The sequence below is a fragment of the Pocillopora damicornis genome, chromosome 1 (assembly GCF_964200805.1).
Source record: "Pocillopora damicornis chromosome 1, jaPocDami1.2, whole genome shotgun sequence".
Lineage (NCBI taxonomy): Eukaryota > Metazoa > Cnidaria > Anthozoa > Scleractinia > Pocilloporidae > Pocillopora > Pocillopora damicornis.
This window is the reverse complement of record NC_142670.1, coordinates 9922736-9948176: the sequence shown is the minus strand read 5'-3', so window position 1 is coordinate 9948176 and position 25441 is coordinate 9922736. Positions and strand designations below refer to the sequence as shown.

The 25441-nt window shown below is 39.1% G+C and overlaps 2 protein-coding genes across 3 annotated transcripts; one reads left to right on the top strand and one right to left on the bottom strand.

The window, feature by feature from the left end:
• The first annotated feature begins 1759 nt into the window (after positions 1–1759).
• LOC149051880 (uncharacterized) lies at positions 1760–11758 on the top strand. Its single transcript, XM_089198190.1, has 2 exons — positions 1760–7005; positions 7263–11758. Exon 1 carries the CDS (start codon positions 2629–2631, stop codon positions 6796–6798), a length of 4170 nt encoding a protein of 1389 aa, XP_089054316.1. The 5' UTR covers positions 1760–2628; the 3' UTR covers positions 6799–7005; positions 7263–11758.
• Positions 9746–25440, bottom strand: LOC113683311 (NPC intracellular cholesterol transporter 1-like). Of its 2 annotated transcripts, none has more exons than XM_089198328.1 (17): positions 25243–25440; positions 23613–24914; positions 22158–22411; positions 20519–20918; positions 19999–20296; positions 19424–19686; positions 18639–18728; positions 18046–18236; positions 17403–17629; positions 16452–16578; positions 15773–15837; positions 14764–14890; positions 14134–14207; positions 13468–13625; positions 12860–12973; positions 11912–11986; positions 9746–10407 (listed from the first exon to the last, which is right to left on the bottom strand). In XM_089198328.1, exons 1-17 carry the CDS (start codon positions 25309–25311, stop codon positions 10231–10233), a joined length of 4011 nt encoding a protein of 1336 aa, XP_089054454.1. In that variant the 5' UTR covers positions 25312–25440; the 3' UTR covers positions 9746–10230. The 2 variants fall into 2 exon arrangements, with proteins under 2 accessions (XP_089054454.1, XP_089054390.1); XM_089198264.1 differs by having other exon boundaries at positions 9746–10175.
• Between the last annotated feature and the right edge of the window lies 1 nt (position 25441).

The window sequence follows — 25441 nt, the reverse complement described above, 5'->3', positions numbered from 1 at the left end:
ATTTCGTATGATGCCGATTCACGTATGCATCTTCATCACCAGCCGGGGGATTTACCAGAACATGGGTTCCATCCACGCAACCAGCAACACAAGGAAACCCAGCTATATCATGAAACTTTGAAGCGATTCGAAGGGGCTGCTTGAGCCAACAAACAAGTTCTCGCCGTAAACTTAGTATTGCCGGCGTAACGCGGTCTATGACATTCCAAACCGTTGATGTTGAAATTCCATGGCACGAATGCATCACATGGTAAAACGAGTTCGTACCAAGGAAGTGGAGAAATACTAAAAATTGTTGTCTCGCCGTCAACGCTCTGTTGCGCCGTGTTCTGTGTTCCAATTGCGGACCCACTGCTGCCAGTAAATGTTCGAATGCATCGACTGGGAGACGAAACTTCTGTCGAAATTCGCGTGGATTTTCTACGTCTAAAAGCCGTCTTTCCTCAAAATTCCTCGGCTGTCGTCTTATTCTATTTCTCAAAAGTTCATCTATTTCTTCTTCACTCGAAGATGACATGCTATCTCTTTAAATGAGGCCAACAACAATTTGCTCTCAAAGTTTACAAGTGACTTATGACTTGTAATTTGCTCTTGTATTTTATAAGTGGACCGCAGGCCAAAAACAAGTTGGACTCCTGTAAAACGTTTTATTGAACTGACCTAATTTCACATTCTACACGTGTAGCTCTACACCTGTAACTACAAGTCGGACACTTGTAACTTTGGCTTGTAAAGACAGTTATTGAATTGGATTTTTTGCGCGCTTGTAAAAGCAACGGTCCAACGTGTAAAATACAAGTGTAAAAGTTCTATTGAATTGACCCCTGGTTGCAAAAGGGATTGGCCGTATCCTTTGACGAGAATTTCATGCGAGATAAGAGATGCAATGCGGGAAATATTTCAAAGAAAATCAATACCTTCCGATCAGATTCATCTAGACAAAAAGCCAGCAGTGTTTCTTTTTATCATATAAACTGCGGGGTGTTATGCAAGAATTTTCAGCTCCTAGAAAAGCCATAGCAATACATAAAGCATACAACAATTTTATTCATGAAAGTGAAATGTGATCATCGCAGTAAATTTTCCAATTTAAGCAATTGGAAAGAAGAAGCCTGAAAAAAATCAGGGCTTCAACGGGATTCGAACCCGTGACCTCCGCGATACCGGTGCGATGCTCTACCAACTGAGCTATGAAGCCACACATTGGGAGCGAGGTCAATTTATTGAGTTCATATCTTCCCGTGCAGTGAAATCATGTGAAGTTTATATGAAATAATTCATATTTTGTACTGCGGTTGTAGATGAAAGTGAAATGTGATCATCGCAGTAAATTTTCCAATTTAAGCAATTGGAAGCGGTTGTAGATGAAAGTGAAATGTGATCATCGCAGTAAATTTTCCAATTTAAGCAATTGGAAAGAAGAAGCCTGAAAAAAATCAGGGCTTTCATCTACAACCGCAGTACAAAATATGAATTATTTCATATAAACTTCACATGATTTCACTGCACGGGAAGATATGAACTCAATAAATTGACCTCGCTCCCAATGTGTGGCTTCATAGCTCAGTTGGTAGAGCATCGCACCGGTATCGCGGAGGTCACGGGTTCGAATCCCGTTGAAGCCCTGATTTTTTTCAGGCTTCTTCTTTCCAATTGCTTAAATTGGAAAATTTACTGCGATGATCACATTTCACTTTCATCTACAACCGCAGTACAAAATATGAATTATTTCATATAAACTTCACAATTTTATTCATGTGTGTTTGATATCGCGAATCAGCTGCTGACTCGTCACTTGTCTCTCCCCTTTCGCAGTTTTAGTCATGCTGATGAATGAGTTGCCAAGGCTTTACCATTCTCAATCCATGGTCATTTGTTGATGCTACCGGATTACGACTACAAAAACATTGAAAAATTTGTATCGCGTACAGACAATGACGTTCATAATTTCCTAGAAAGGGGAACAAACAAAATACGAAAAAAAACGAAAGTTCTCGCGGTTGAGAGCGATAATCGAGGACTGGAAGACTTGCCCCAGGCCTATTTGACCGGGTGCTCAAAAAGATTTCTTCTGTCGGTAAGGAAATAGCCAATAGCTGAGAGTTTTGTAAATTAAAAGATTACGCTGATTGTTTGTTTTTGCAACGAGTCAGCCCATTCTTCACCCTGAGCCTTGTCGTCAAAGCACGCAATGACTTTCCTTCAGAAACTATATGCTGTTTCTTTTTTTATTTATTAATTAAGTCGACTTTTCCCTCAGTAAAGGGCTGTTGCACTCATGTAATAGAAAATAATACATAGTTACTTGAAGATATAGAATTTCTCTTCTCGTGTTTAACTCGATACCTCACTCGTGTCTATGTAGTTGAACACTCGAAAAAAATTCCACATTTACGCGCGCCCATGGATAATTATTAAGTGACGCCTTTAGCAATTATAACAAGCGAATATGATATTATTCTCAGGAGCTCTTTTGATTATTTCATGAAATCTGAATTAAAAGAAGGGAAAAAGGTAGAATCTAAACAAATAATTACCTTTGAAAGCTCGTTAAGGTTTATATTAATATTCACTTTATGAATAAGCGTATCATTTAAGAAGCAAAACTTTATAAGACAGCCACGTCCAATGTTTAAGGTCCTACCTGATATTCTAATTATTGTTAAAATCATGACATCTGTATCCTTGACGAATTTTAAGATTGACAAGAATGGCGAAGGTCTGCTTCATCTACTGAACAGATCTAATAATGGACTAAACGTGATGATGATCAGTTATTGCAATATCGGCACCATTTATCATGGTCTAGGAGAGTTCAAAAAGGCAATCAAATACCATCAACGTCATCTACAAATTGCTAAAGAGGTGGGAGACAAAGCGGGAGAGGGACGAAGTTATGGCAATCTGGGCAACGCTTATCATGGTCTAGGACAGTTCCAAACAGTAATCAAGTACCATCAACGTCATCTAGAAATTGCTAAAGAAGTGGGAGACAAAGCGGGAGAGGGAGGAGGTTATGGCAATCTCGGCAACGCTTATCATCGTCTAGGACAGTTCCAAACAGCAATCGAGTACCATCAACGTGATCTAGAAATTGCTAAAGAAGTGGGAGACAAAGCGGGAGAGGGAGGAACTTATGGCAATCTGGGCAACGCTTATGATGGTCTAGGACAGTTCCAAACAGCAATCGAGTACCATCAACGTGATCTAGAAATTGCTAAAGAAGTGGGAGACAAAGCGGGAGAGAGACGAAGTTATGGCAATCTGGGCAACGTTTATCATCATCTAGGACAGTTCCAAACAGCAATCGAGTACCATCAAAGTCATCTAGAAATTGCTAAAGAAGTGGGAGACAAAGCGGGAGAGAGACGAAGTTATGGCAATCTGGGCAACGCTTATCATCGTCTAGGACAGTTCCAAACAGCAATCGAGTACCATCACCGTCATCTAGAAATTGCGAAAGAAGTGGGAGACAAAGCCGGAGAGGGAAGAGGTTATGGCAATCTCGGCAACGCTTATCATGGTCTAGGACAGTTCCAAACAGCAATCGAGTACCATCAACGTCATATAGAAATTGCTAAAGAAGTGGGAGACAAAGTGGGAGAGGGAGGAAGTTATGGCAATCTGGGCAACGCTTATCATGGTCTAGGACAGTTCCAAACAGCAATCGAGTACCATCAACGTCGTCTAGAAATTGCTAAAGAAGTGGGAGACAAAGCGGGAGAGGGACGAACTTATGGCAATCTCAGCGACGCTTATCATGGTCTAGGACAGTTCCAAATAGCAATCGAGTACCATCAACGTCATCTACAAATTGCTAAAGAAGTGGGAGACAAAGCGGGAGAGGGACAAAGTTATTGCAATCTGGGCAACGCTTATGTTGGTCTAGGACAGTTCCAAACAGCAATTGAGTACCATCAACGTCATCTACAAATTGCTAAAGAAGTGGGAGACAAAGCGGGAGAGGGACGAAGTTATAGCAGTCTCAGCAACGCTTATGATGGTCTAGGACAGTTCCAAACAGCAATCGCGTACCATCAATGTCGTCTACAAATTGCTAAGGAAGTGGGAGACAAAGTGGGAGAGGGACGAAGTTATAGCAATCTCGGCAACGCTTATCATGGTCTAGGACAGTTCCAAACAGCAATCGAGTACCATCAACGTCATCTACAAATTGCTAAAGAAGAGGGAGACAAAGCGGGAGAGGGAGGAGGTTATTGCAATCTCGGCAACGCTTATGTTGGTCTAGGACAGTTCCAAACAGCACACGAGTACTATCAGTGTCATCTAGAAATTGCTAAAGAAGCGGGAGACAAAGCGGGAGAGGGAGGAGGTTATGGCAATCTCGGCAACGCTTATCATGGTCTAGGACAGTTCCAAACAGCAATCGAGTACCATCAACGTCATCTAGAAATTGCTAAAGAGGTGGGAGACAAAGCAGGAGAGGGACGAAGTTATGGCAATCTTGGCAACGCTTATCATCGTCTAGGACAGTTCCAAACAGCAATCGAGTACCATCAACATGATCTAGAAATTGCTAAAGAAGTGGGAGACAAAGCGGGAGAGGGAGGAACTTATGGCAATCTGGGCAACGCTTATGATGGTCTAGGACAGTTCCAAACAGCAATCGAGTACCATCAGCGTCGTCTAGAAATTGCTAAAGAAGTGGGAGACAAAGCGGGAGAGGGACGAAGTTATGGCAATCTCGGCAACGCTTATCATCGTCTAGGACAGTTCCAAACAGCAATCGAGTACCATCAACGTCATCTACAAATTGCTAAAGGAGTGAGAGACAAAGTGGGAGAGGGACGAAGTTATGGCAATCTCGGCAACGCTTATGTTGGTCTAGGACAGTTCCAAACAGCAATCGAGTACCATCAACGTCATCTAGAAATTGCTAAAGAAGTGGGAGACAAAGCGGGAGAGGGACAAGGTTATGGCAATCTCGGCAACGCTTATCATGGTCTAGGACAGTTCCAAACAGCAATCGAGTACCATCAACGTCGTCTAGAAATTGCTAAAGAAGTGGGAGACAAAGCGGGAGAGGGACGAAGTTATGGCAATCTCGGCAACGCTTATCATGGTCTAGGACAGTTCCAAACAGCAATCGAGTACCATCAGTGTCATCTAGAAATTGCTAAGGAAGTGGGAGACAAAGCGGGAGAGGGACGAGGTTATGGCAATCTCGGCAAGGCTTATCATGCTCTAAGACAGTTCAAAACAGCAATCGAGCACCATCAACGTGATCTAAAAATTGCCAAAGAAGTGGGAGACAAAGCGGGAGAGGGACGAAATTATGGCAATCTCGGGTACGTTTACGAAAGCCTACGACAGTTCCAAACAGCAATCGAGTACCAGAACCGTTCTCTAGAAATTTCTAAAGAGGTGGGAGACAAGACTGGAGAGGGAATAAGTTATCACCTTCTCGGCACCATTCTTCTCAGTCAAAAAAAGTTTAAAAGGGCAATCGAGTTGTATCAACGTTACCTAGAAATATCCAAAGAAGTAGGGGACATGACTGGAGAAGCGTGCTCACTCGGTTCTCTCGGAATAAGTTTCGAGTGCCAAGGAGATCCCATGAGGGCCTTCATCTACTTTAACTCGAGTGTAGAGGTGTATGATGATATCACGGCCAGTCTTCAATTTAACGATCAGTGGAAGATTTCTTATCGTAATCAGCACCAAAGTGCATACAAAGGTTTGTGGCGTATAAGTCTCATTCAAGGTAGAGTTGTGAACGCTCTTCTTGCCGCAGAAAAAGGACGTGCTCAAGCTCTAAGAGATCTTATGGACACAAGATATCGGCCTGATTATACTTTAAGGAACAGCGGTTCGTGCCTTTCCCTGAGTTCTGTTCCATCAAATACAGTTTTCATGGCTCTCAATGGACCGTGCGTTCACTTCTGGGTTTTTCTCTCTGAAGATAATATTCAGATGAGAAAATTACATGTGAACAATTATAAATATGAGAATGAATTGGAATTTTTCATCCAGTTACAGAACCAAACTGCCCTTAAGGAGATTGGCAGAAGAGATGCTGCTTCATGCGAAAATCCTTCACCTGGCTCGCCAAAAGAGGAGGAAGTTGCCAACGATGTGATCCGAGTTGATGTGAGGTGCTCACAATCAAGGGCTCTACAGAAGCTTCATGACATCATCGTTACCCCTATTGCTGATCTGATCAAAGGCAACGAGATAACTTTTGTTCCTGAGGGGCCACTTTGCCTTGTACCTTATGCAGCATTGGAGGACTCGAAGTCATCATATCTCAGTGATTCTTTCAGTATTCGTGTGCTTCCGTCTCTGACGACGTTGCAACTAATTCATGATTGCCCAGCTGAATTCCACATGAAAAGTGGTGCATTACTTGTTGGCGACCCATGTTTCAAACATATTATCTATCAGCGAGGACTTTTGGTGCAACTTCCGGGAGCAAGAAAAGAAGTGGAGATGATCGGACGCATCCTCAAACATTCCCCTCTCATTGGAGAAATGGCAACAAAAGAAAAGGTGTTAAAACGAATGTCATCAGTGGCGTTAGTTCACATTGCAGCGCACGGTAAAATGGAAACTGGAGAAGTCATCTTGGCACCAAACACTACAAGGAAAAACTCTCAGCCAGAAGAGAAAGACTATCTAATGACTATGAAAGATGTCCTAGAAGCTGGGCTGCGGGCTCGACTGGTTGTACTAAGTTGCTGTTACACCGCTCGTGGGGAGGTTATGGCCGAGGGTGTGGTTGGCATCGCGCGGGCATTTTTGGGTGCCAGTGCTAGATCTGTTGTGGTAACCTTATGAGCGATTGATGACGAGGGAACCCTGGAGTTCATGAGTTTCTTCTACGATGCACTTTCTAAAGGCAAGAAGGCAAGTGAAGCTCTCCAGCAGGCCATGAAGTGTTTGAAAGAAAGTGAAATGTTCAAGAAGGTGCAGTACTGGGCACCATTTGTACTCATTGGTGATGACGTCAGCCTGGATTTCAAGGAAATTCAGACTTCGAACAATGTAATTACTCTGTTTATTACATTTATTGAATACCAAGTGACTTAAATCAAAATTATAGCTGTTTTATGTTATTTTGCTTTAGCAATTAGGAATTTTTCGTTGCTCGAGCAAATTGAGGTGCAATGCAATCGCTGCAACACATTTACGATGAGAACCTTGATATGAACGAAAAAAAGTAGATTTTATTTTGCATAGCCAAGGGAAACATCCTATGGCAACTCAACGATCCTTCTTGAATTTTAACTCCTATTTTTCAGCTGAGGCAGTGAGCATTGGAACTGTATCAGGTCAAGGACCAAGCCCGCGGAAGTCAACGGTGATATTTGGACCAGAAACCAATAAGCTACCGATGAAATCTTTGTCAAGAGTCTTCTCCTTAAAGCAGGGAGAATCAACAGATGGCCAAAGACAAAATCAACGAGAGTCCTTAATGATATCTATTGTTTCAAAACTTGACTTGTCACCCGTCTGAAGTCTGAACTGTTCTTACGAGCTTGAAGGATTTTGGATACTCTAAAGGAAAAGGACTTTCAAGTGTTTTGATCCTTGATATCTTACTTAAACTGATTTTCATGAAATTTATATTTCAAGTAAGTTATATTTTTTTAGTCTAACATGGATGAAACTGTTAACTATAGACAAGATTTGGGCGTCACATTAACGTCAAAGTGGAGGCGTCTTTAAGACTATTTCCAAAGATTTTTTGTACAGATTTTTCTCTCGATCGGTTTTTGGCTGATGAGTGATATAAAGCTATTAGAAACATATCCATAGATGTTTGAGAATAATCCGTAGTCTGATTGCTCGAATATCTTAGTTTATATCAAATGGAGAATGTGATAAACATTTTGAGCATTTTTACTTAGTCATTGCTTATCAAAGTTTTTCCTCTGTATCAGAAACATTGTTTTCCGGGACTTAAAATGACAGATTTTTACCTTTATGGCCGGGATATAATTTTGTGCTTAACAATATTTCATCAGATTTTTCTTTTACGTTTGAATGCTATAAATTGTGCTTATTGTTAAAGCATCACGATGCATTTTAGATAGGCTGATAAAACTATTCGCGCAATGGTATAACGAGAGGTTAAAGAGTTTTGTTTCAATGTTTTGTTGTTACTGCCACTACTGATACTTGTGTATCATACACAGCATCAATAGAAGCTCAGAATGTGCGACAAAGCTGAAACCTAGTGATATATTTAGTCACTCCTATTTAGTTGTTTACCTAGCCTATTTCGTAAGTTCAATAAAGAAGCATTTGAATGTCAAAAATGAGGCAAGTCATTTGAAATTTCGTTGGAAGGGAGGGGTAAGTCAATAACAAAATGAAGAAAATTTCTGGCAAATTTTATGGGTCATATCCCATCACTTTGAATAGCGCGCGCTTCCGTCTTATTCGTTAACCCTTCCACTCCCAAGATCTCATAGGCAATTCTCCTTTCTGTCTCCCATACAATTCTTATGATATTAGTGAGGAGAATTTAGGTTTGGATCAACCAATGATCCCCTGATTGATAGTTTGCTTTATTCTCCTTACTTATCTTCTTGATATTGTCTTGATATTGTAAGGAGAAATTCTGTCTTGGTCACTCATGGGAGTTAGAGGGTAAATGCCTGAACTGTAAGCTGTCTGTGACAGAAGACTGAACTTTTCGTTAAACTCGTGGGCCAACTTATAACGAGGTGACATGCAAGATTTGGAATTCAAACAGTTTTTAGAAAGTGGCACTTCCAATTCGAACTTGGAGTGTTGGCTTTTAAGGGTGAAAATAACCTGAGAAAAAAAATTGGTAGAAAAATAATTGAACTAAGGACAAACTTGGAACAGACCGGTGTAAGGAGAACGCTGTCTCTGCGCAATCCAGCTACGTTGAAGCAGAGGTGCGAATAAAAATTAGATTTAAGGCGATTTTAAATCTAGCCCGCAGAAGAGGCGTATCTTTTAGCGTTTTGCAGTCGACCGGAGCCAAGCGCTCAAGGCGGCGCGGAGTATGAGTCCTTTGATTTTAAAAGACCGTTAACCAGACACAAAAAGTTAGGAAGCTCGGTGAGGATGACCAGTATAACCAAACCTTGCTAGTTAAAACAGCGACAGCGTAAATTATTTCCGTAGGAATAGGGGTCCGAAGGAACTTGTGCCCCATCCCCCTACGAACTTTTTAAGCAAAAAGGATGAACACAAATGCCTGACCTGAAACAGTGTATCTCTCCGGGCTGGAGAAGAAGCGGATTCTCAACGCACGGGAAATTGGCACACGGTCGACAAGAACTGGTCCTCTCATGCATGCCCGTCGATAGTCGTGTTGATTCGAATACGTAGTCTAACACCGCTGACCAACTTAATCTCTTTAACTGACTCTCCCATCCTTCACGCTCCTTGCAGTGAAACAAACGAACCCCCACGAGAGACCAAGAGAGAATTTCTCCTTACAATATCATGCATAGAAGTGACGAGAATACAGTAAAATGTCAATTAGGGGATTATTAGTTGATCCAATACCAAATTCTCCAAATTGATATCATATCTTGGGAGTTAACGGGTTACGATCCTTAAAAAAAAACAGGGCATCAACAACATAATTTTTACCACTAAATCCAGTGGAGAGAGAAAAAAAAAGGGACAAAGAAATAAAACAAAAACAAAACAAAAAAACGTGAGCAGCGCCAAAAGATTTGTTTCATTCCCTTCGTTCGACTGTTTTTAAGCAAGTTCGTGGAAAGAGAAACAACAGAAGTAGAAGGCTAGGAACTTTATTTTCCTTATCAAATGCAACAAACACCACTAACAAAACACAGCTTTCAAAAGCTTCTTCGCTTTAGGATCAGTATTAATTTGCCACTTTTTTCCTTATTCATAAATTAATTTTGCGTTATTACAATAGGTTTAAAATATAACATAAAAAGACAAAATATCATGTGCAATGACAATTTCTATTAAACAGTCCAAGGTCACTGGATTCCACTGCGATCGGAGTGGAGCAATGGTCTCCTTTCATCATCCGTTGTGCCCTCTAAGAAATGAGGCCTTAACGATGACTCGCATTCCAGCACCGTCACTGCCTTCAAAGTCATCGGACCCACGTAACTCAGAAGTACAGGAAGAAACACGAGACCATGCAGCGCGCCGATCAAAACAACGCCGAGATACATGCGAAAGTAGAATACCTGGGCGGAAAAAGGTTAAAGTTAAGGTTAGAATTTATTTTACATTGACGCTTAGTTACGCCTTGATTAGGGGCGTGCGCTCGGAAACGGCCGAAGTGTGATCGGACGAAGTCGTTGTGGGAGGAACTTTTCGGGGAGCTGGGCCAACGTAACTTAACAAAACAGGAAGGAGTAACAGCCCGTGAAGAGCACCCAGTATTACAATGCCAACATACATACGGAAGTAGAAAACCTGAAAAAATAAGTAAATAAAAAGGAGAACTGATTTAATTCAATTCAACATTAAAATGCACCATTCACGACTGAGACATCTCGCAGTAACATCGAGGCCATGCACTGATCAATATTGAGAATTACACGTCAAATAGTGTCACGAAGATGACGTATGGATATTGGCAATGTATACGTATGGACACCAACAAAAAAGATCTAAAGTAGCTTTTTTAAAAAAGGCAGAGAGAAGAAATACAGATGTTGCAAACATGTTAGGTCAACACAACTCACACACTTTTACCCAGCTAATCGAGGAAAATCCTCTACAAAATTAAAACGTGGCAGTGAAACGCTGTAAGATTATCGATTCTAGAGAATACACGTAAAAAATCTTATTGGGACCTGGGGAATACGAGTTTCAATCTTGTTCAACACTCCTTTAATTTTTAGAGCTTTGATCATAAATCTTTTATTCCTAAGTTAACACATTTGTGGAGTAAACTTTCTTTAAATAACAAACACTCTTGTACTTTGAGTAATAAGAAGGTAAGAAGTCATGTTCCTTTACACTTTTCTAGTTAAAAAACCAGCTGTAAATTAAATAATTAACTCTCGTGGGGATTTCAGTGTCATATTATCGGTCGATTTAGAATGTTCAAAATTCACCAATACTTACTTGGGATGGTAAATGTTCTAAGTATTACAAACTGCTTGCGTGGGTGGAAAAACATTAAAAGTTGTTATAAACTTAGCATTTGAGAAGGAGTGCGAGGTCGATTAGTGAGAAAATCGAGCTCGCATCATGAAGTCCTAGTTTCGAATATGCTTTGAGCACCAACTGGATTTGTTTTTCAGTAGTTACGTGTTTTACTTCTCAACTACGCTTATAAAAAGCCAACTGCTTTACCTCCATGCCAGTGGAGGTTATAAAAAACGATGATACGCTTGATAAATAATATTTTTTTTTCACACTATTTAATAAGGGGCTCTGTAATGATGGGTTAATCTGTGTTTCTACTTCTGTTAGTAAGAGAAAGCTTTAAAAAAAGTATCAAGACTTTCAAACTTCTAAATGTGTCTCTAATGTGGTTGTTACAAGTTCAGTCGGTTCCCATGATGTTTCGTTTGAACTTTTTGCTGTATTTTTTGGTTTTGATTTGATTTTTTCGCTTTTTAGTTCGTTTTAATTGGCTGATCTACTGAAATTTATTGTCAAGCATTTTCTTGACCAGCCCCTTGCTCGGATACAACAGGTATCCCCATCCTGATCCTTAGTAGTTTAACTTTTAGCCGCCATTTACTGTAGGAGGGTGTTTTATCGTTACATTCCTCAGTAGCGTCAGGGCATCCTCACTTTCAACACGAGGCCACACGCAAAAAATTAACAATAGAGATGTTTTAGTTGTGCTTTAAGCTTACCTTCGTTGAAGTTGAGGAATTGAGCATGTAGGGAAGAGCTTATTATGTCATTCACGCGATAGACATTGCAAGAGTTTTATTCGCGAGATACAAGAAATGCTCACCTGAAATATTTGAGATTTGGAAAAGTAAAGCACTAAGATCCCAGAAAACTTTGTTAATGTAATTCCACTCAAAACCTGTACAAAAAAAAAAAAAAAGCCACGGCAAAGTAAGGTTGGTGCTGGTTATTTCAAAATTACATTTCAATATACGATAATATATGCAATTCACGTGCAAGCTGTCAAATCTCCAAGGCCTGGTCACTAAGGCTGGCTGCCACAAAACCGAAGGTGACTGTCAGAAGGAATCCAGGTTTGCATTGCTCTTGCTTAACTACGCCCTGTGATTGGTCAGTAGGATACTCGCTAAACTCTCTCAACCAATCGGATGCTAAACGTGACTCGGTTACGACTTGGTCAGCTAAATGTTTCCAAGCATTTTCGGTACACGTCATTTTTTTTCTTTTGAGAGCGTTTAGGACAGTTACCCATGATTTAACAACAAACTGTGTTAAGTACAATGTGCATACTGTATGTGCATCGATAAAAATGGCCTGTTACATATTAAGAAATGGGGAAATAACGGGTAATCGTCTGAAGGACATAAAGTTGCTCAACAGGAAACTAGGCCGTGAAGAATAGGCATACCTGTTTTACTTTGCAAGTTGCATTCTACAGCTACAAAGCTATCTGCATAATTATATATACTATGGTCTGATTATTTAAACAAAATTGAGCCATTGTTTTGTAAAAAACGCGTCCCAATTAATTTTCAATTTAGCTGAACCCTTTATTTGAACATTTATCCCTTGTGAACAGTGTTAAGAGCGCCTTAAGCTAAAAGAGGGAAGACATTTATTTGATTAAATAACCCTCTTCTATAGAAAGCCTGAGGGGCACTGATTGCGTAAAACCATGATTTGGGATAGACCTCGTGTATTCAACCGGCTCTGTGTTTAGGTTGGCTTAAATGAAGATGTTACAAAGTTATGCAAACCATAACTGACTTACTGAGCTGCCCATTTTTGCTAGAGCTTCTTTGGCTCTTTCTACTCTTGATGGTTGTGCATTGACGGTAAAAGCCCGCGCAATGTGGGAGCAGAACTCTACTGAAATACCAACAGCCTGCGAGGAAAACATAATTGTCTGGGTTATCATATAAGTTGTGAGAGACTATGGTTTGTCATCCAGTATATGGTAAAACAAAACACACTTCGTCCAAACAAAACTAACTATCACCGAGATGGTCTGATATCAAGAATTTTTATTTTTGGGTTTTATCACTGCTTCACTACTTCACTTTTGAGCAAAGTACAAGTATCACATGAACTAACAATAGGACCTTGCATATTCGTAATAATGCCTCCTAATATCACAGATACCGTATTTTTAGCCCAAACCGTCAAGTCACCTTTTGAAATTAATGTAATGCTTCTGAAGATTTGTACCAACGTTGCAATTTATTTTCGTAAATTTTGCGTGAAAACCTTTCTTTCAATAATTTTCGTTTTAAGTTTTGCGCGGGTATTGGCATGCGTCTGGCTGACATTGGCCCATTTGCGCACGTCTAACGTTTAACCGCTGTATTTAAACATTAACCCCCAGATCATCATACATACCATTACAAGATTGACAAGCGAGACGGCATTTAGAGAAATATTCCATATGTACATCAGACCCATCAAATTGACAATGATGATAGCCACTGTAAAGGTTACTATCAACGCTATGCTCAGATTGAATCCCAAGAGAAGGAAGGTCACCACAAAGATGGCAGCTAAAAAAAACAATGACAAATGTAATATTCTAGTGGTGTTGGTATCTGGCTAAGCACAGGTTCTTTTTGTAAAACCCCTAGTTTCAGGGTGCACATGTTAAGATTATGTCAGAATGCGTATACTAGAAGACTGACTGACTCATCCCAAATAACCTTTTCCATTGAATGTCTCGTTTGACTGTAGTCAAAATCAACACTTTATTGGTCCAAAAAACTCACACCACTCTCTGAACCATCAGATACAAAACTAAAACCAATCACGACTTGGTTACCCGCGTTTTCCCACGCTTTAGGCAGTTTGCTTTGCAGTTTTGCGTTATTATAATATCAATATTTGACGGCATCAAGTGGCGTGTAGAATTAACATGATCACTCAACGTTATCTGCAGTTAAGAACCTCCTGGAATAACGATCATATTGCTCGAGGTTTTCGTGGAAAATCAATTCAAATTTACTTTAAAATGGCGACTTAGGATTTGCCCAAATCTTACTTTTTAAATAAACTGACCTGCACAATACAAAAGATTTTCCCAAGTGTCATTCGCAACCGTAAGGTATTGTTCGTAGAAAACGTAGAATACACTGAAATAAAGGTAAATAAATAAACAGTTTATAAATTCATTTGCGTGTTAAGACAGGCTGGCCCAGTTCAGCTTTAAGACTGGTTTAAATGTGGGCCTGTATAACTAGCAAGTACACACTACAACACCTGGAGATATATTCCCTACTCTTTGCGATAAGCGCGTGGGTTCTTTAGCGTCCCATGCTAAGCAGTACAAAGAAGATACAAGCGACAATATCCTATGGAATAGGGGCAATATCCTAGGAAGGTGTTGTTTGGTCTCGTCAAGCCGCGGAAATTATTGATTAACAACGTCTCAGATGCAGCATTTATACAAGGGACGGCTGTCATGCTCGGCTATGTTTAGCCCGTAAAAAGTGGGATAAGTATTGGTGAACCATTCCTCTATACTTAACTTCCTTAAACCCTCCCAATAAACGCCACAAGCTTCTGTTTAAGAGCAGCTCTCATTCTTTCTTAAATTTTGCTTCCATTCGCAGCGATTAATCTAGGACGGTGTTTCATCAAATTTATGATATTTAAACTGGGCCCTTTCTACTAGGTGTATTTTCTTACCTGTATGGGAACACTTCCACGCCAAGTGTCTTCGAGATGTTTTTCGCAATTTCACGAGCGCTCTTCAAAGCTGCTGTGTACTCTGGTGAAGTTTTAAGGATTTTGTGGTAGGACATAAAGTAAGAGGCTGGAAAAAAAAAACCGAGGAAAGAACATATCGATAATTGATTCGTAGTTCACTTTTCTTTTTTTTTTAATTTTTATTTTATTATATTATTTTTTTTCATTTTGGAAGCTTATGGTCTCCGCTGGCTCGCGCCTCCGAACATAAAATTTTTTTTCCATGTGCTTCTGGATATGAAAAAGTTTGAGTGTCTAATGTAAAATTGTGGTTACTCTTTAAATGGAGTACATCATTAAATTTCATTCGCAAAGCACTTCCATTCAGACGATTCTTTCAAGATTTCGAAAACTTCACTGTGGCAGTAGTTAACGTCTTGTCACAGCTACATCGAATTACCAAATATCGAAATTGCCCAGATCATCTGAATTTACGTGAATTCCTTTTCCCTAATACCATGAAAAGAAATTCTGTCCTCATATCATTTTTTTAAGACAAAAGTCGATCGTCAATGTCATAGTGTGATCATTTATTTACCACTGATCAATCTTTCGATTATTACCAGCTTAAAATGGCCAAGCAAATAACGCTCACTGTATGAATAATTCACTATCAGAAGGAACATCAGTTCATTTTTACCAAAAAAGGCGAGGAGAAGGCACAGCAATATCAACGAGGGGATTATGTGTTATTCAACCCCAAATTCTCAGAGGTAAAATTGTAAGAATTAAACAGAAAACCGTGAGGAGAATTGATCTTTAGATCAAACGAACCTTTGCCTCTCTTTTTGTTGTCATGTGGTTATATTCTTTTTATTTCAGTGTTTTGGTTCAACTTTCCTCTTTCCTCTTAAAAATTAACCAATCTGCCAGCAAGGCTTGGGAGTGAAATAGTGTATTCTGACGCAAGAATTACCACAAAACATACAGATATACAATGCATACTCACCTTGAATAGGGTACTTATCACTTTTGTCACCAAACAGGAGAGCGTCGCCATATGCTGCATGACCACTGGAAAGGAAATTACAACAGTACATATCAGGTAAAAGTTTACCGCATAGTTATTTATGCTTTGTTTTATGGCAAAATATTTTTTTCTGAGGGGGGGAGGGGAGTCTTACTGATGAGAATAGATCTCTCTAAATATGATCAAGGGATATTTTTTTTTTCAAAATTCGAGGGGCTACAGAACCAGACGTAATTCGTACAATTTTCTTTTCAACCAACAGATAAATAACATAATAGGAAACGCCAGTAACTTTTCCTAATGTGGTGCCTTAGTTTAAAGCCCAAGAAGACTAACATAACTAGAATTTTAAACACAAAGGCACCTCTTCCCTTTTCCTACCCCACCACCCCCTGGAGTTTCTTCAATTCTTCGACCAACTGAGACACATCGTGCAATTGGTGAAGTTTAACTGTTTTAGCTAGTTTGACTATTTAACCAGTTGAACCAACTGGATGCTCAAATGTCAGCTTTGAAGCTTTTTACGTTGGCCAATTTACATTATCACCTCAGATGACAATACTAGATTACAGTACAGGTACAGTAGATTTCTTCTTCAATGGCTGCCAGCAACCTTGGTGCCATTTACATCATTTTAAGGTGAGCTTGAATTCCTTACCCTTTGGTGCATTTTGTCTCTGGGTTGTCCTTGAGATAAAATGGCAGGAACTTATCAAACTGCTTTGGGGTTGGTCTCTGACCCTTTTGGCTTAAATTCAGGCATGGTTTGCACAGGTCATCATCAACTAAAAAAAAAAAAGAAAGAACAGGAACAGAAAGAAAGTAAGAAACCTAAAATACCATCCCTGAGTCACACATTAAGGTCATGAGAATAAAGGAAATGATCACCAACTAAAGAAGCTCTTGATTGTTAAACAAATTCTTCTTGTCATCAAGTTAAGAAATGTGTAAAGAACAGTATGGAGAATATACACACTGATGTTAGGGTGTAAAGGGTTAAGAAAGACTGGTGCTGAATGTTTATGTTCACCCTTTACACCCTAACACCAGTATGCATATTCTCCATACTGTTTTCTATACATTTACTCTAATGCTGATCAGGAGAATTTGTTAATCAATCAAGAGAATATTTAGTCGGTAATCATTTCCTTTCCACTTTCATGAGTAAATGGCTCAGAAGAAAAGGTTTACAACATCTGGGTTTTTAAAGCTTGCTGAATATGCAAGAAGTCATGGTTACTGATTTTGCCTCTTACAAAACATGGACCATTCAATCTGGCACTTGGTTGGGCATTTTAGAACACAAACTTGGCTCAGCAGGGCAGGAATTTGAACAGACCAACCTTTAAAAGCTCAAATGGCAGAGGGGGAGGGGGTAGGGGGAAGGGGTTATTGAGGGGGGAGGGGGAAGGGGTTATTGAGGGGGGAGGGGGAAGGGGTTGTTGGCATTCCTGAAAAACTTGTGGGTGGAGAGAGGGGCACTATCAGAGGTAAAAGCGTTTTTCCTGAGAACTGGAGAGTGGAATAAATTTACTTCAGCCTTACAGGCCACATCACTTACATGTAAACCAACCTAACCTTTGATGTCTGCAGGAAAGCAAGCACTCACCTGTTGCATTACAGAAGACGTAAGGCACTACAGGTGTTGTTTCATTATAGCAGATGGCAGCAGGTGCTGGAGTTGTTGTGTTAGTTGAGTTAGGTGGCATTACTGTTGTACGGAAACATGTCTCGTTCCTTTTGTACTTAATACGACAACAAGAGTTCTCCCTGTTAGGTTCAATCCAGCTGAAATAGTCATCTAACCAAGAAGATGCTGACATAGCTATCTTGGATCTGGTTAAAGAATAATAATGATAATAATAATGATAATAATAATGATAATAATAATAATAATAATATTCTTCATCATCATCATCATCATCATAATAATAATAATCATAATCATAATAATGAGAAAACGGATTCCAACTGATTCCTTTATGAACATACTGTGGAACTCGGAAAATGCCAAAAAAAAAAAAAAAAAAAGCTGAAGACTGATTGTGTCCTGGAAAACAACAATAATCTCAACTGCATGCAGTAACAATAATTTGTCTGTAACTTTCAGTATATGGTTGAACATGTACATCTACACATGTGTATACACTACACATGGTTGCAAAAGAACTAACCCCACAGTTCCCCATATCAACTGCATTCTGATCATAATCAGCACTACTATGGACTGTGAGAAATCTTAAAGAACTTACTCTTCAGGGATCAGTGAAGCACTGTAGATTTGTTGTACTAAAGAAGAGGAATCACAGCCTGCCGAGCCACAAATCTTGTTTTGTCCTGAGGGATGTTCATAATCATAGCCTCCATTAACCACAAAATACACAGGTGGACCAACATGTAGATATTCTTTCATGTCACTGAACCAGTTCAAGAGGTAAGAATCCTATGAGGGAAAAGAAACATACACTGTACCTTTTTAACCATTTAACTCTTAAGTTCTGATTGTTAGTTCCTACTTTGAGCTGCTATAAATTTCCTTTTAAATTAGTAACAAGAATTTGGTGTCAGATCAAAATTCAAACTTCTACCTGATAAGTTTGAGTTTTCTCATTACCTGTTTGCTGGAGAATGTATGGATATTATAGGGAGAAGTTACCTGTTAATCACTTCAAAATTATCCACAAAAAGTGGACACCGGAAACTTTTGCTATTTCATAGTGAAAATGCCATTTTGATTAAAGTCAGACACTAAATTTTCTCCTGAGGTCAAGACCTGCTCCTTGTCAAAAGCAAAAAGAAAAAAGAAAAAAAAAAAAGAAAAAGAAAAATCATTTTTGTCCATTACCTTGGGCAGTGCAAGTTCTTGATCAAGGCCAATGTCTAAGTGAGGGATAGCTGCAATGCTTGCAAACAGAAGACCAGTGAAGAGGGCAATCTTTACAAGCATATAATGAAAAAAAAAAAGGTCTAAGTTTGACATACATGGTATAAGTCACATTGACAATAGTGCACAAGCATCAGTATACAATTAATGTCACAGTAACAGAAGAAAAGAAACTACAATACTACTTGTGGATACTGCAGCACCCTCACACACACATCAAGCATGTGTAATTACTTCCATAACGTGAAGTTATACACACGCATGTAATCAAATGAATGTATTTCAATTTGGTCTTAGTCATTTGCTACAATTGCAGATGTGTGTGTACTCTTACACATGAATGCCATCACAATGAAAATTGGTGTTTTACTAAAAAAAAAAACACAAACAAAAACAACAACAAAAAAATGGAAATTGTACACATGACAAGACACCAAAACAGTTTTTCAGAACTACTGAGCATAGTTCATGAAAAAATGGACACATAATAAGTTAGTTGTACACTGAAGTTCAAAATGGGTTTTAAGTTAAACTGGCTTCAGACTCCATGCAGACTTTTGAGTGATCTTCCTTCCTATTTGTTTTATGTACACTTCTACATGTATGATCCTCAAACAAGCCACATTTGCATCATAACAAACTGAAAAAGAGCCCCCTAAAATTGAAGAACAGGTTCCACTGGACTTGCTGCAGTTAATTTCTAAAATAAACCCTGCAATTAGCACTGGAAGACTTCAGAACCTCACCACTGTAGGTCTACTGTAGTCTGAAAGTAAAACTTCTGCAAAGTAGTTCTTCATGAAAGTATAAACGCAAATCATATGGTCTTGGCTGTCATCTTTTGGCTGCTTTACACAACACAAAACATCCAAGCGGTTGTTCTCTTGGCGTTTAGCATCTAAAGACATCAGGGCCACAAATGCTGTAACTTGGAGCAAGAAGTCAAAGAAAACAGCTGCTGCTGCATAAAGTGAGAATATTCTTACTGCTGGCATAGTTGACATTGCACCTGGAGAAAAATCATAACAAAATTAAAACCGGACAGTACAAGCAGATGTTAATGCCAGTACTACTACATGTATTTCAAACTTCATTTGCTTGCTTTAACTTTGTACAGCCTCTTTAACGACCACAGCCATCAGTGCTGCAATCAGTAGCCATTTGGAAAAAAGTTGATGGATCTCTGAATTATTGCTTTGGAATTATTTTAAACATAAAGTACACTGCAACACAAGTAATCTTCAAAATTCATTGTAAATTCTTAGAATATGGACATGTTTGATCTCAAAGTCATTGACAATCAATGTTAAATAATACTCACCTATTGCGAATGCAACAGACTCCGATAAAGAGGTTAAGAGCATACTTGGTGCTACTTCACCCAAAACACGCCCAATTTTATGAGGTACATCCCCTTCTGCATGTTGATCCTGGCGCTGATATGCTTGCACAAGAATGAAGATGTTGTCCACACCCACTGCTAATACAAGGAATGGCACCACTTCAATGATAATGAGAGTTGCTGGCTCACGAACAAAACTCCAAAAGCCAACTGAAGAAAGAACTGAGAATAACACTACCAAGATGCCACTGAATCCAAGGGTAAATTTGGAGTCAATCTGAGGAGAAAACATCATGAAATTTAAGACCCACAAAATTGAATCCACTATAGAATATTCAAACCACAGGAAAAAAAATTAATATGTAATGACAACATATACAGGATACATGTGTGAATCAAAAAATACACAAATTATTGACTGATCTTACTGGTAAGTTCTATTTTGTATTTTCAATCATCCAACAAAATTCGTTTCGGACCCTTGAAAATATTAGCTTACCAAAATTCTGTCACAACTCTTGAACTGTCCCAGAGCTATAGTGATATATATAAACATGATCATATAGCTGGCCAGTATGGTAAAAATATCAGTGTTGCTCTCACGGTCCAGCTCGTCTTGAATGCTACGCTCAGCAGAGTAACTTATAGTAAGATTGTTATTGGACTTGTTATGCGTGTATCTGTGCATAAAATCTAAGAACTGTTTTTCCCATGCCATTGCTTTGGATAGCTTGCTCTTCTCTTTAAAGTTATTCACAACGAAGGTTATGATCAAGGCTGTAGCATTTTGATAGGCACCATTATGGAAGCCTCCTAATGCAATGTTGGGGTTCACAGGTCCACCATAAGCTCCCAAGCATGGTTCTTTCAACTTAGGTTCATTTTCTGATGTGGGCGAACTAAAAAAGGGAAATATTAGCAGTGTAAGAAAATGTTTACAGTTATCCAATTTGGTCAGTACACAAGTAAAGAAGAACATTTATTTAAGGAGGTTATGAAGTCACTTGTTCAACAATTATACACCCAAGTAGAGGTCAATAGTGATGGATATTTACCAAGCAGCAGTACAGCTGGGTAAATATCCACCACTTTTGCTAACATGTAGGTGAATAATTTTCTTAGTATATCTCACACAGAAACCAAAATAATTTAGTTTGATCTGTAAATATACTTAAAAAGTGTTCTGAAATTTAAGTTGATGCAAGATTTTGTCTCTTCAGCTGCTTTGAGTTGAACAGTAATTGCTAATCACTTCTGAACTAGCCAATCAGCAAGCAAGAAAAGGACTATTCACCTGTGTCTATATTATACTAATAAGATAGAGACCACATCTGAAGTGAGTGCTATGTGAGACAAATAACCAGACATGTACTTAAACCCTTTAACTCCCAGATTAAATTTGTATTTCTCCTTACTGCCAACCATACAATTCTTATGATGTTAGTTCAGAGAATTTTGTATTGGATCAACTACTTATCCCCAAATTGATATTTTCTCTTTATTCTCATCACTTATCTGGTTGATATTGTATTGATATTGTAAGGAGAAATTCTGTCTTGGTCACTCATGGGAGTTGAAGGGTTAAGTAGCAAAAGGAAGGCAGCAATCCCTTCAGCTGTAAGGAGGTCACTGCGGCATAGGCACCACCTACTGACACCTTTTGACTGACGTGTGGGATGAATAACTGAATGACAAAAAGTGTGGAGAGGGGGGGGAGGGTGAGAAAAAAGCCAGCAGATTGTACATAAACACATTCCATTTTCCTAGAAACATCCCTACACGTAGGGCTGACAACATAGCGAGTTGTCATTAGAAAGCAGTAGACAACAGAGCTGTTAGACCAATTTATGCTGGCTTATTTTGGAGAATTTTGATCAAACACTGAAAATAAGAATCTAATACCAACATCTTGAACCGCCTTGAAGAGAGCAACCACATATGTTATAAAGGAAAAATTTGTTCTCACTGTGCAAGCAAAATTACATTCAGCCACCAGCACAGTTTAGATCATGGACCTATTGCACTTTCGTACGACTACCCTGCAACATACTAATAGTGGTACAGCTGTGCTGACTTCAGATTTTGGCCTTGTTCAAATTGACACAACAATTTACTCTCCAAGAATAGTTACAACTTACTCTGTGCAAGCTAGTATATGATCATGAAAGTCGGCTGCCCTGTAGTCGTGTGGATTATCTTTACAGTTATAACCCAAGCTGGTTAAGCACTTGTTCAGCCTTGTTTTGTTGTTTTGAAAATATTGAAAGACACTTTGTATGGTACAAGCTTGAATCTGAGGGGCCAAAGGCTGGAAGCAGATATCTTGCAATGTGATGTTTGTGTCTTCATAGTGAACTCTCATGTTGGTAATTTCGTTTTGAAGATCTAAAGCCTAAAAATAGACATAAAAATGTTACAATGACTGTTGAATCCCTTTCTTTTTTTATCAGTTTCTGAATGTTGAGTATAGCAGTAAAATCTGTTGTTATTACAAATGATGGCTTTACGTGGTTAAGAGAATCTGCTACCTTTGCTATGCTATAGCAAAGAAATTCTAGTATTCCTGGATAAGGATGATACACCATAGGCCCAGTCTGCTGCATGCACTTCTCATAAAGAGTAGGGAATGTACATGTAGCTCCCAGTGTTGTGGTCTGGCCATGTCATTATCGGCTCCCACTTAAACCAGCTTTAAAGTTGAACTATGTCAGCCTGTCTAAATATTGCAAATACTAATACAAACAGAAAACTGAGTTAAGTATACACCATTTAACTCCAATGGTAACCAGACATTATTTCTCTTTATGATATCAATACAGTGTGATGTTAAGCCCTGTTCAAACAGTCATGAAAGCTGATGATAGTTTTAACTTTGGTTCACTATCACTTCTTATCATGTTCACATTTAAACAGTTCATGATAATTGATGATAGTTGACAAAATTATGCAAAGAGATCGCGTAATTGTAAACAAAATGCACCGAGGTCAGCAAAATCGATGGCATTAGTAATTTTAGTAAAGAAGTTGTGAATCAAAGATACTGAAGCCTATCACAAGATAACGAGAATGAACTATAAGACACTCTGAGAAATTTTAGTGGCGATTTGTCATTCACCATTTGCTATTTAGGTTTCGGCCCATTTTTAGCATAATTGCTGAACACAAAACTATCATCCACTCATTCAAATGGCAAAAACTATCATCAACTATCATGTTGAATTTGAACATGTCCAAACAACATGATACTTTATGATTTTTGATAATAGTTTGTGTTCAAATGCATGTGATAATTGAAACCATCATCTCCATTTGAGCAATGCTTTAGTCTGGATAATTTTGTGCTGGATCTACCAACAATCGCCTTATTGATATCTCTCTTTTCTATTGTCACTTGTTTGCTTGATATTGTATGTACTTATCTTGTAAGGAGAAAATCTGTTTAAGTCACTGGTGGGAGTTAAAGGATTAAGTCATTACAGGATGCCAATGCCCCCTTTTTCCTTTTCAAATCACCCATGTAAATTCTCTTTCTGATATTGTATTAGAGTACAATAAACTACATTATTGATATACACCACAAGTTATACTGTTACCTGGTTTAGCAAATCTAGATGAAATATTGGTCCAAAGGGAACCCACTTTTGGTCTCCATAGCGATGATAGCCTGTGGGGACAGGATTTCTTGAGCTTATTATAAGCTGCTCAGTGCGATAGAAAGGCTTAAACTTTTTATCAAAAAGCTCTTTCTGTTTGCGTGCCGTACTGTCTGGAGCAGACCACAGTTCCACGGGGTCAGTAGTGACAGAGAAATAGAACAATCCACTAGCAAGAATTCCAACAACAAGAATACATCCAACAATGACATAGAACGGGTGAGAGCTGCACCATACACCCCATCTTGTGAACCATCGAGTCACAAATGACTCTAGTTTGCTGCCCAACTGCTCACAACAACCAGGTCGAGAATCCACCATTAGCGGCAAGGATCCTGATATTGGAGGGTAGGTGCTGTTGTATCGCTGTGATTGATCAGGCACTGTGGGGTAGCTTTTTCTCAAAACCAACTTGTATAAAAAGCTGATTACAAGGCAAGTCAGCAAGAAACAATAAACTATAAGCAGGCTGAAGGAGAGAAGGTCCATTCCAAGAATCTTGGTAGGGTTTACTTTAGGTGGTACAGTAGGACGTACAGGGCAGGAGGACTGACAGTCTTGGCAACTACAAACACTTGCTGTCCTGTTTGTTTGTGGGTCTACAAATGGCTGGTTACACTTAAAAACAGTTTGGTTCATCCATGAAAGATTTGAAGTTAGATTGTCAGGAAAATCGAGAGTGAATGGAGCAAATCCATTGTTTGGGTTTCCCATGTGTCCAAGGAGTTTATCTGGAGTGCACAGCTCGGCGGTAGTACCACAAAGGAGACTCAAAACCTTCTCATTGTTTCCAGGAAAAGTGACGTCTTTGCAGGAGTCGAACAGACCCTGTTTAAATTGAGGTGAAACAAAATATTGAACTTTCGAGATAAATTGTTTAATAGAAGGCGATGGGGTTAATGGGAACACCAGAGTTGGATCCATGAAAAGCGACTGATCCTGACTGCAGGTAAGCTGACAATACAGCCTTCTCATGTTGTTCCAACAGGCGGGACAACGACTGGTTAGTTGCATCAACGTTTGCAAATTCTTATCCAACGTTTGCAGTTGTTTGGTTGAACAACAAGTTGGTTGATCCCTCAATTCTGGGCATAAACTGTTCACTATCTGCACACCCTTTGGATTGGTTAAATTCTTGGCCGGCCCATTGTAAAGGCAATTCTTCGGCTTGTCCCCAGTTGTACATTGATCGTACCACACACAATAACCCTTGGTGTGATTCTTAACTATGTCACCATTTACCTGAAATAAAATCAAACTAGCTAAAACAAACTGCCAAATACATCTAAGATCCCACTCAGATAGCTTACCGAGGTTAGTTTGTAGTTCAGAAAAGCGCTGATAAATTTCTAGTACACAAATGATTTTGCAAGCATACGCCTCCAACATGTTCATGATTACGAAAGACCTTCACCTTCAACCTTTAATCGCGGTTCCAGAATTCAACAACTTGACGTTCCAACAGTAATATTAACAATACCAGCCGATAGAAATGAAACCGACATTTCTTTAAGTAAAATCTAGCTTGGTTTAATAAAGGTTATATAATGCAACAAGAATCGAGGCCTACCGGAGATGTGTACATCATGAAGACTACAATTAGCGTGATCGAACCAACATATGTCACGGCTCTTGCCATTTTAAAGCACTTTTCTCAAGCTTCGACGAATCCAGTTACTAGAGATATATTTCTACGTTGTGTTCTCCTTTTTTCGGCGACAAATCCCTAACAACTATAACAGTTTTCATACAGTCAAATCCGGTTGCGA

Coding starts and splice junctions, on each gene's coding strand:
- LOC149051880 (XM_089198190.1), top strand. CDS start 2,629: ATGTTTAAGGTCCTACCTGATATTCTAATTATTGTTAAAATCATGACA.
- LOC113683311 (XM_089198264.1), bottom strand. CDS start 25,311: ATGGCAAGAGCCGTGACATATGTTGGTTCGATCACGCTAATTGTAGTC. Junction 17,630..18,045: donor GCTTCACTGATCCCTGAAGA/GTAAGTTCTTTA, acceptor TTCTTTAACCAG/ATCCAAGATAGCTATGTCAG. Junction 10,176..11,911: donor CCAAATCTCAAATATTTCAG/GTGAGCATTTCT, acceptor TTTTCCGCCCAG/GTATTCTACTTTCGCATGTA.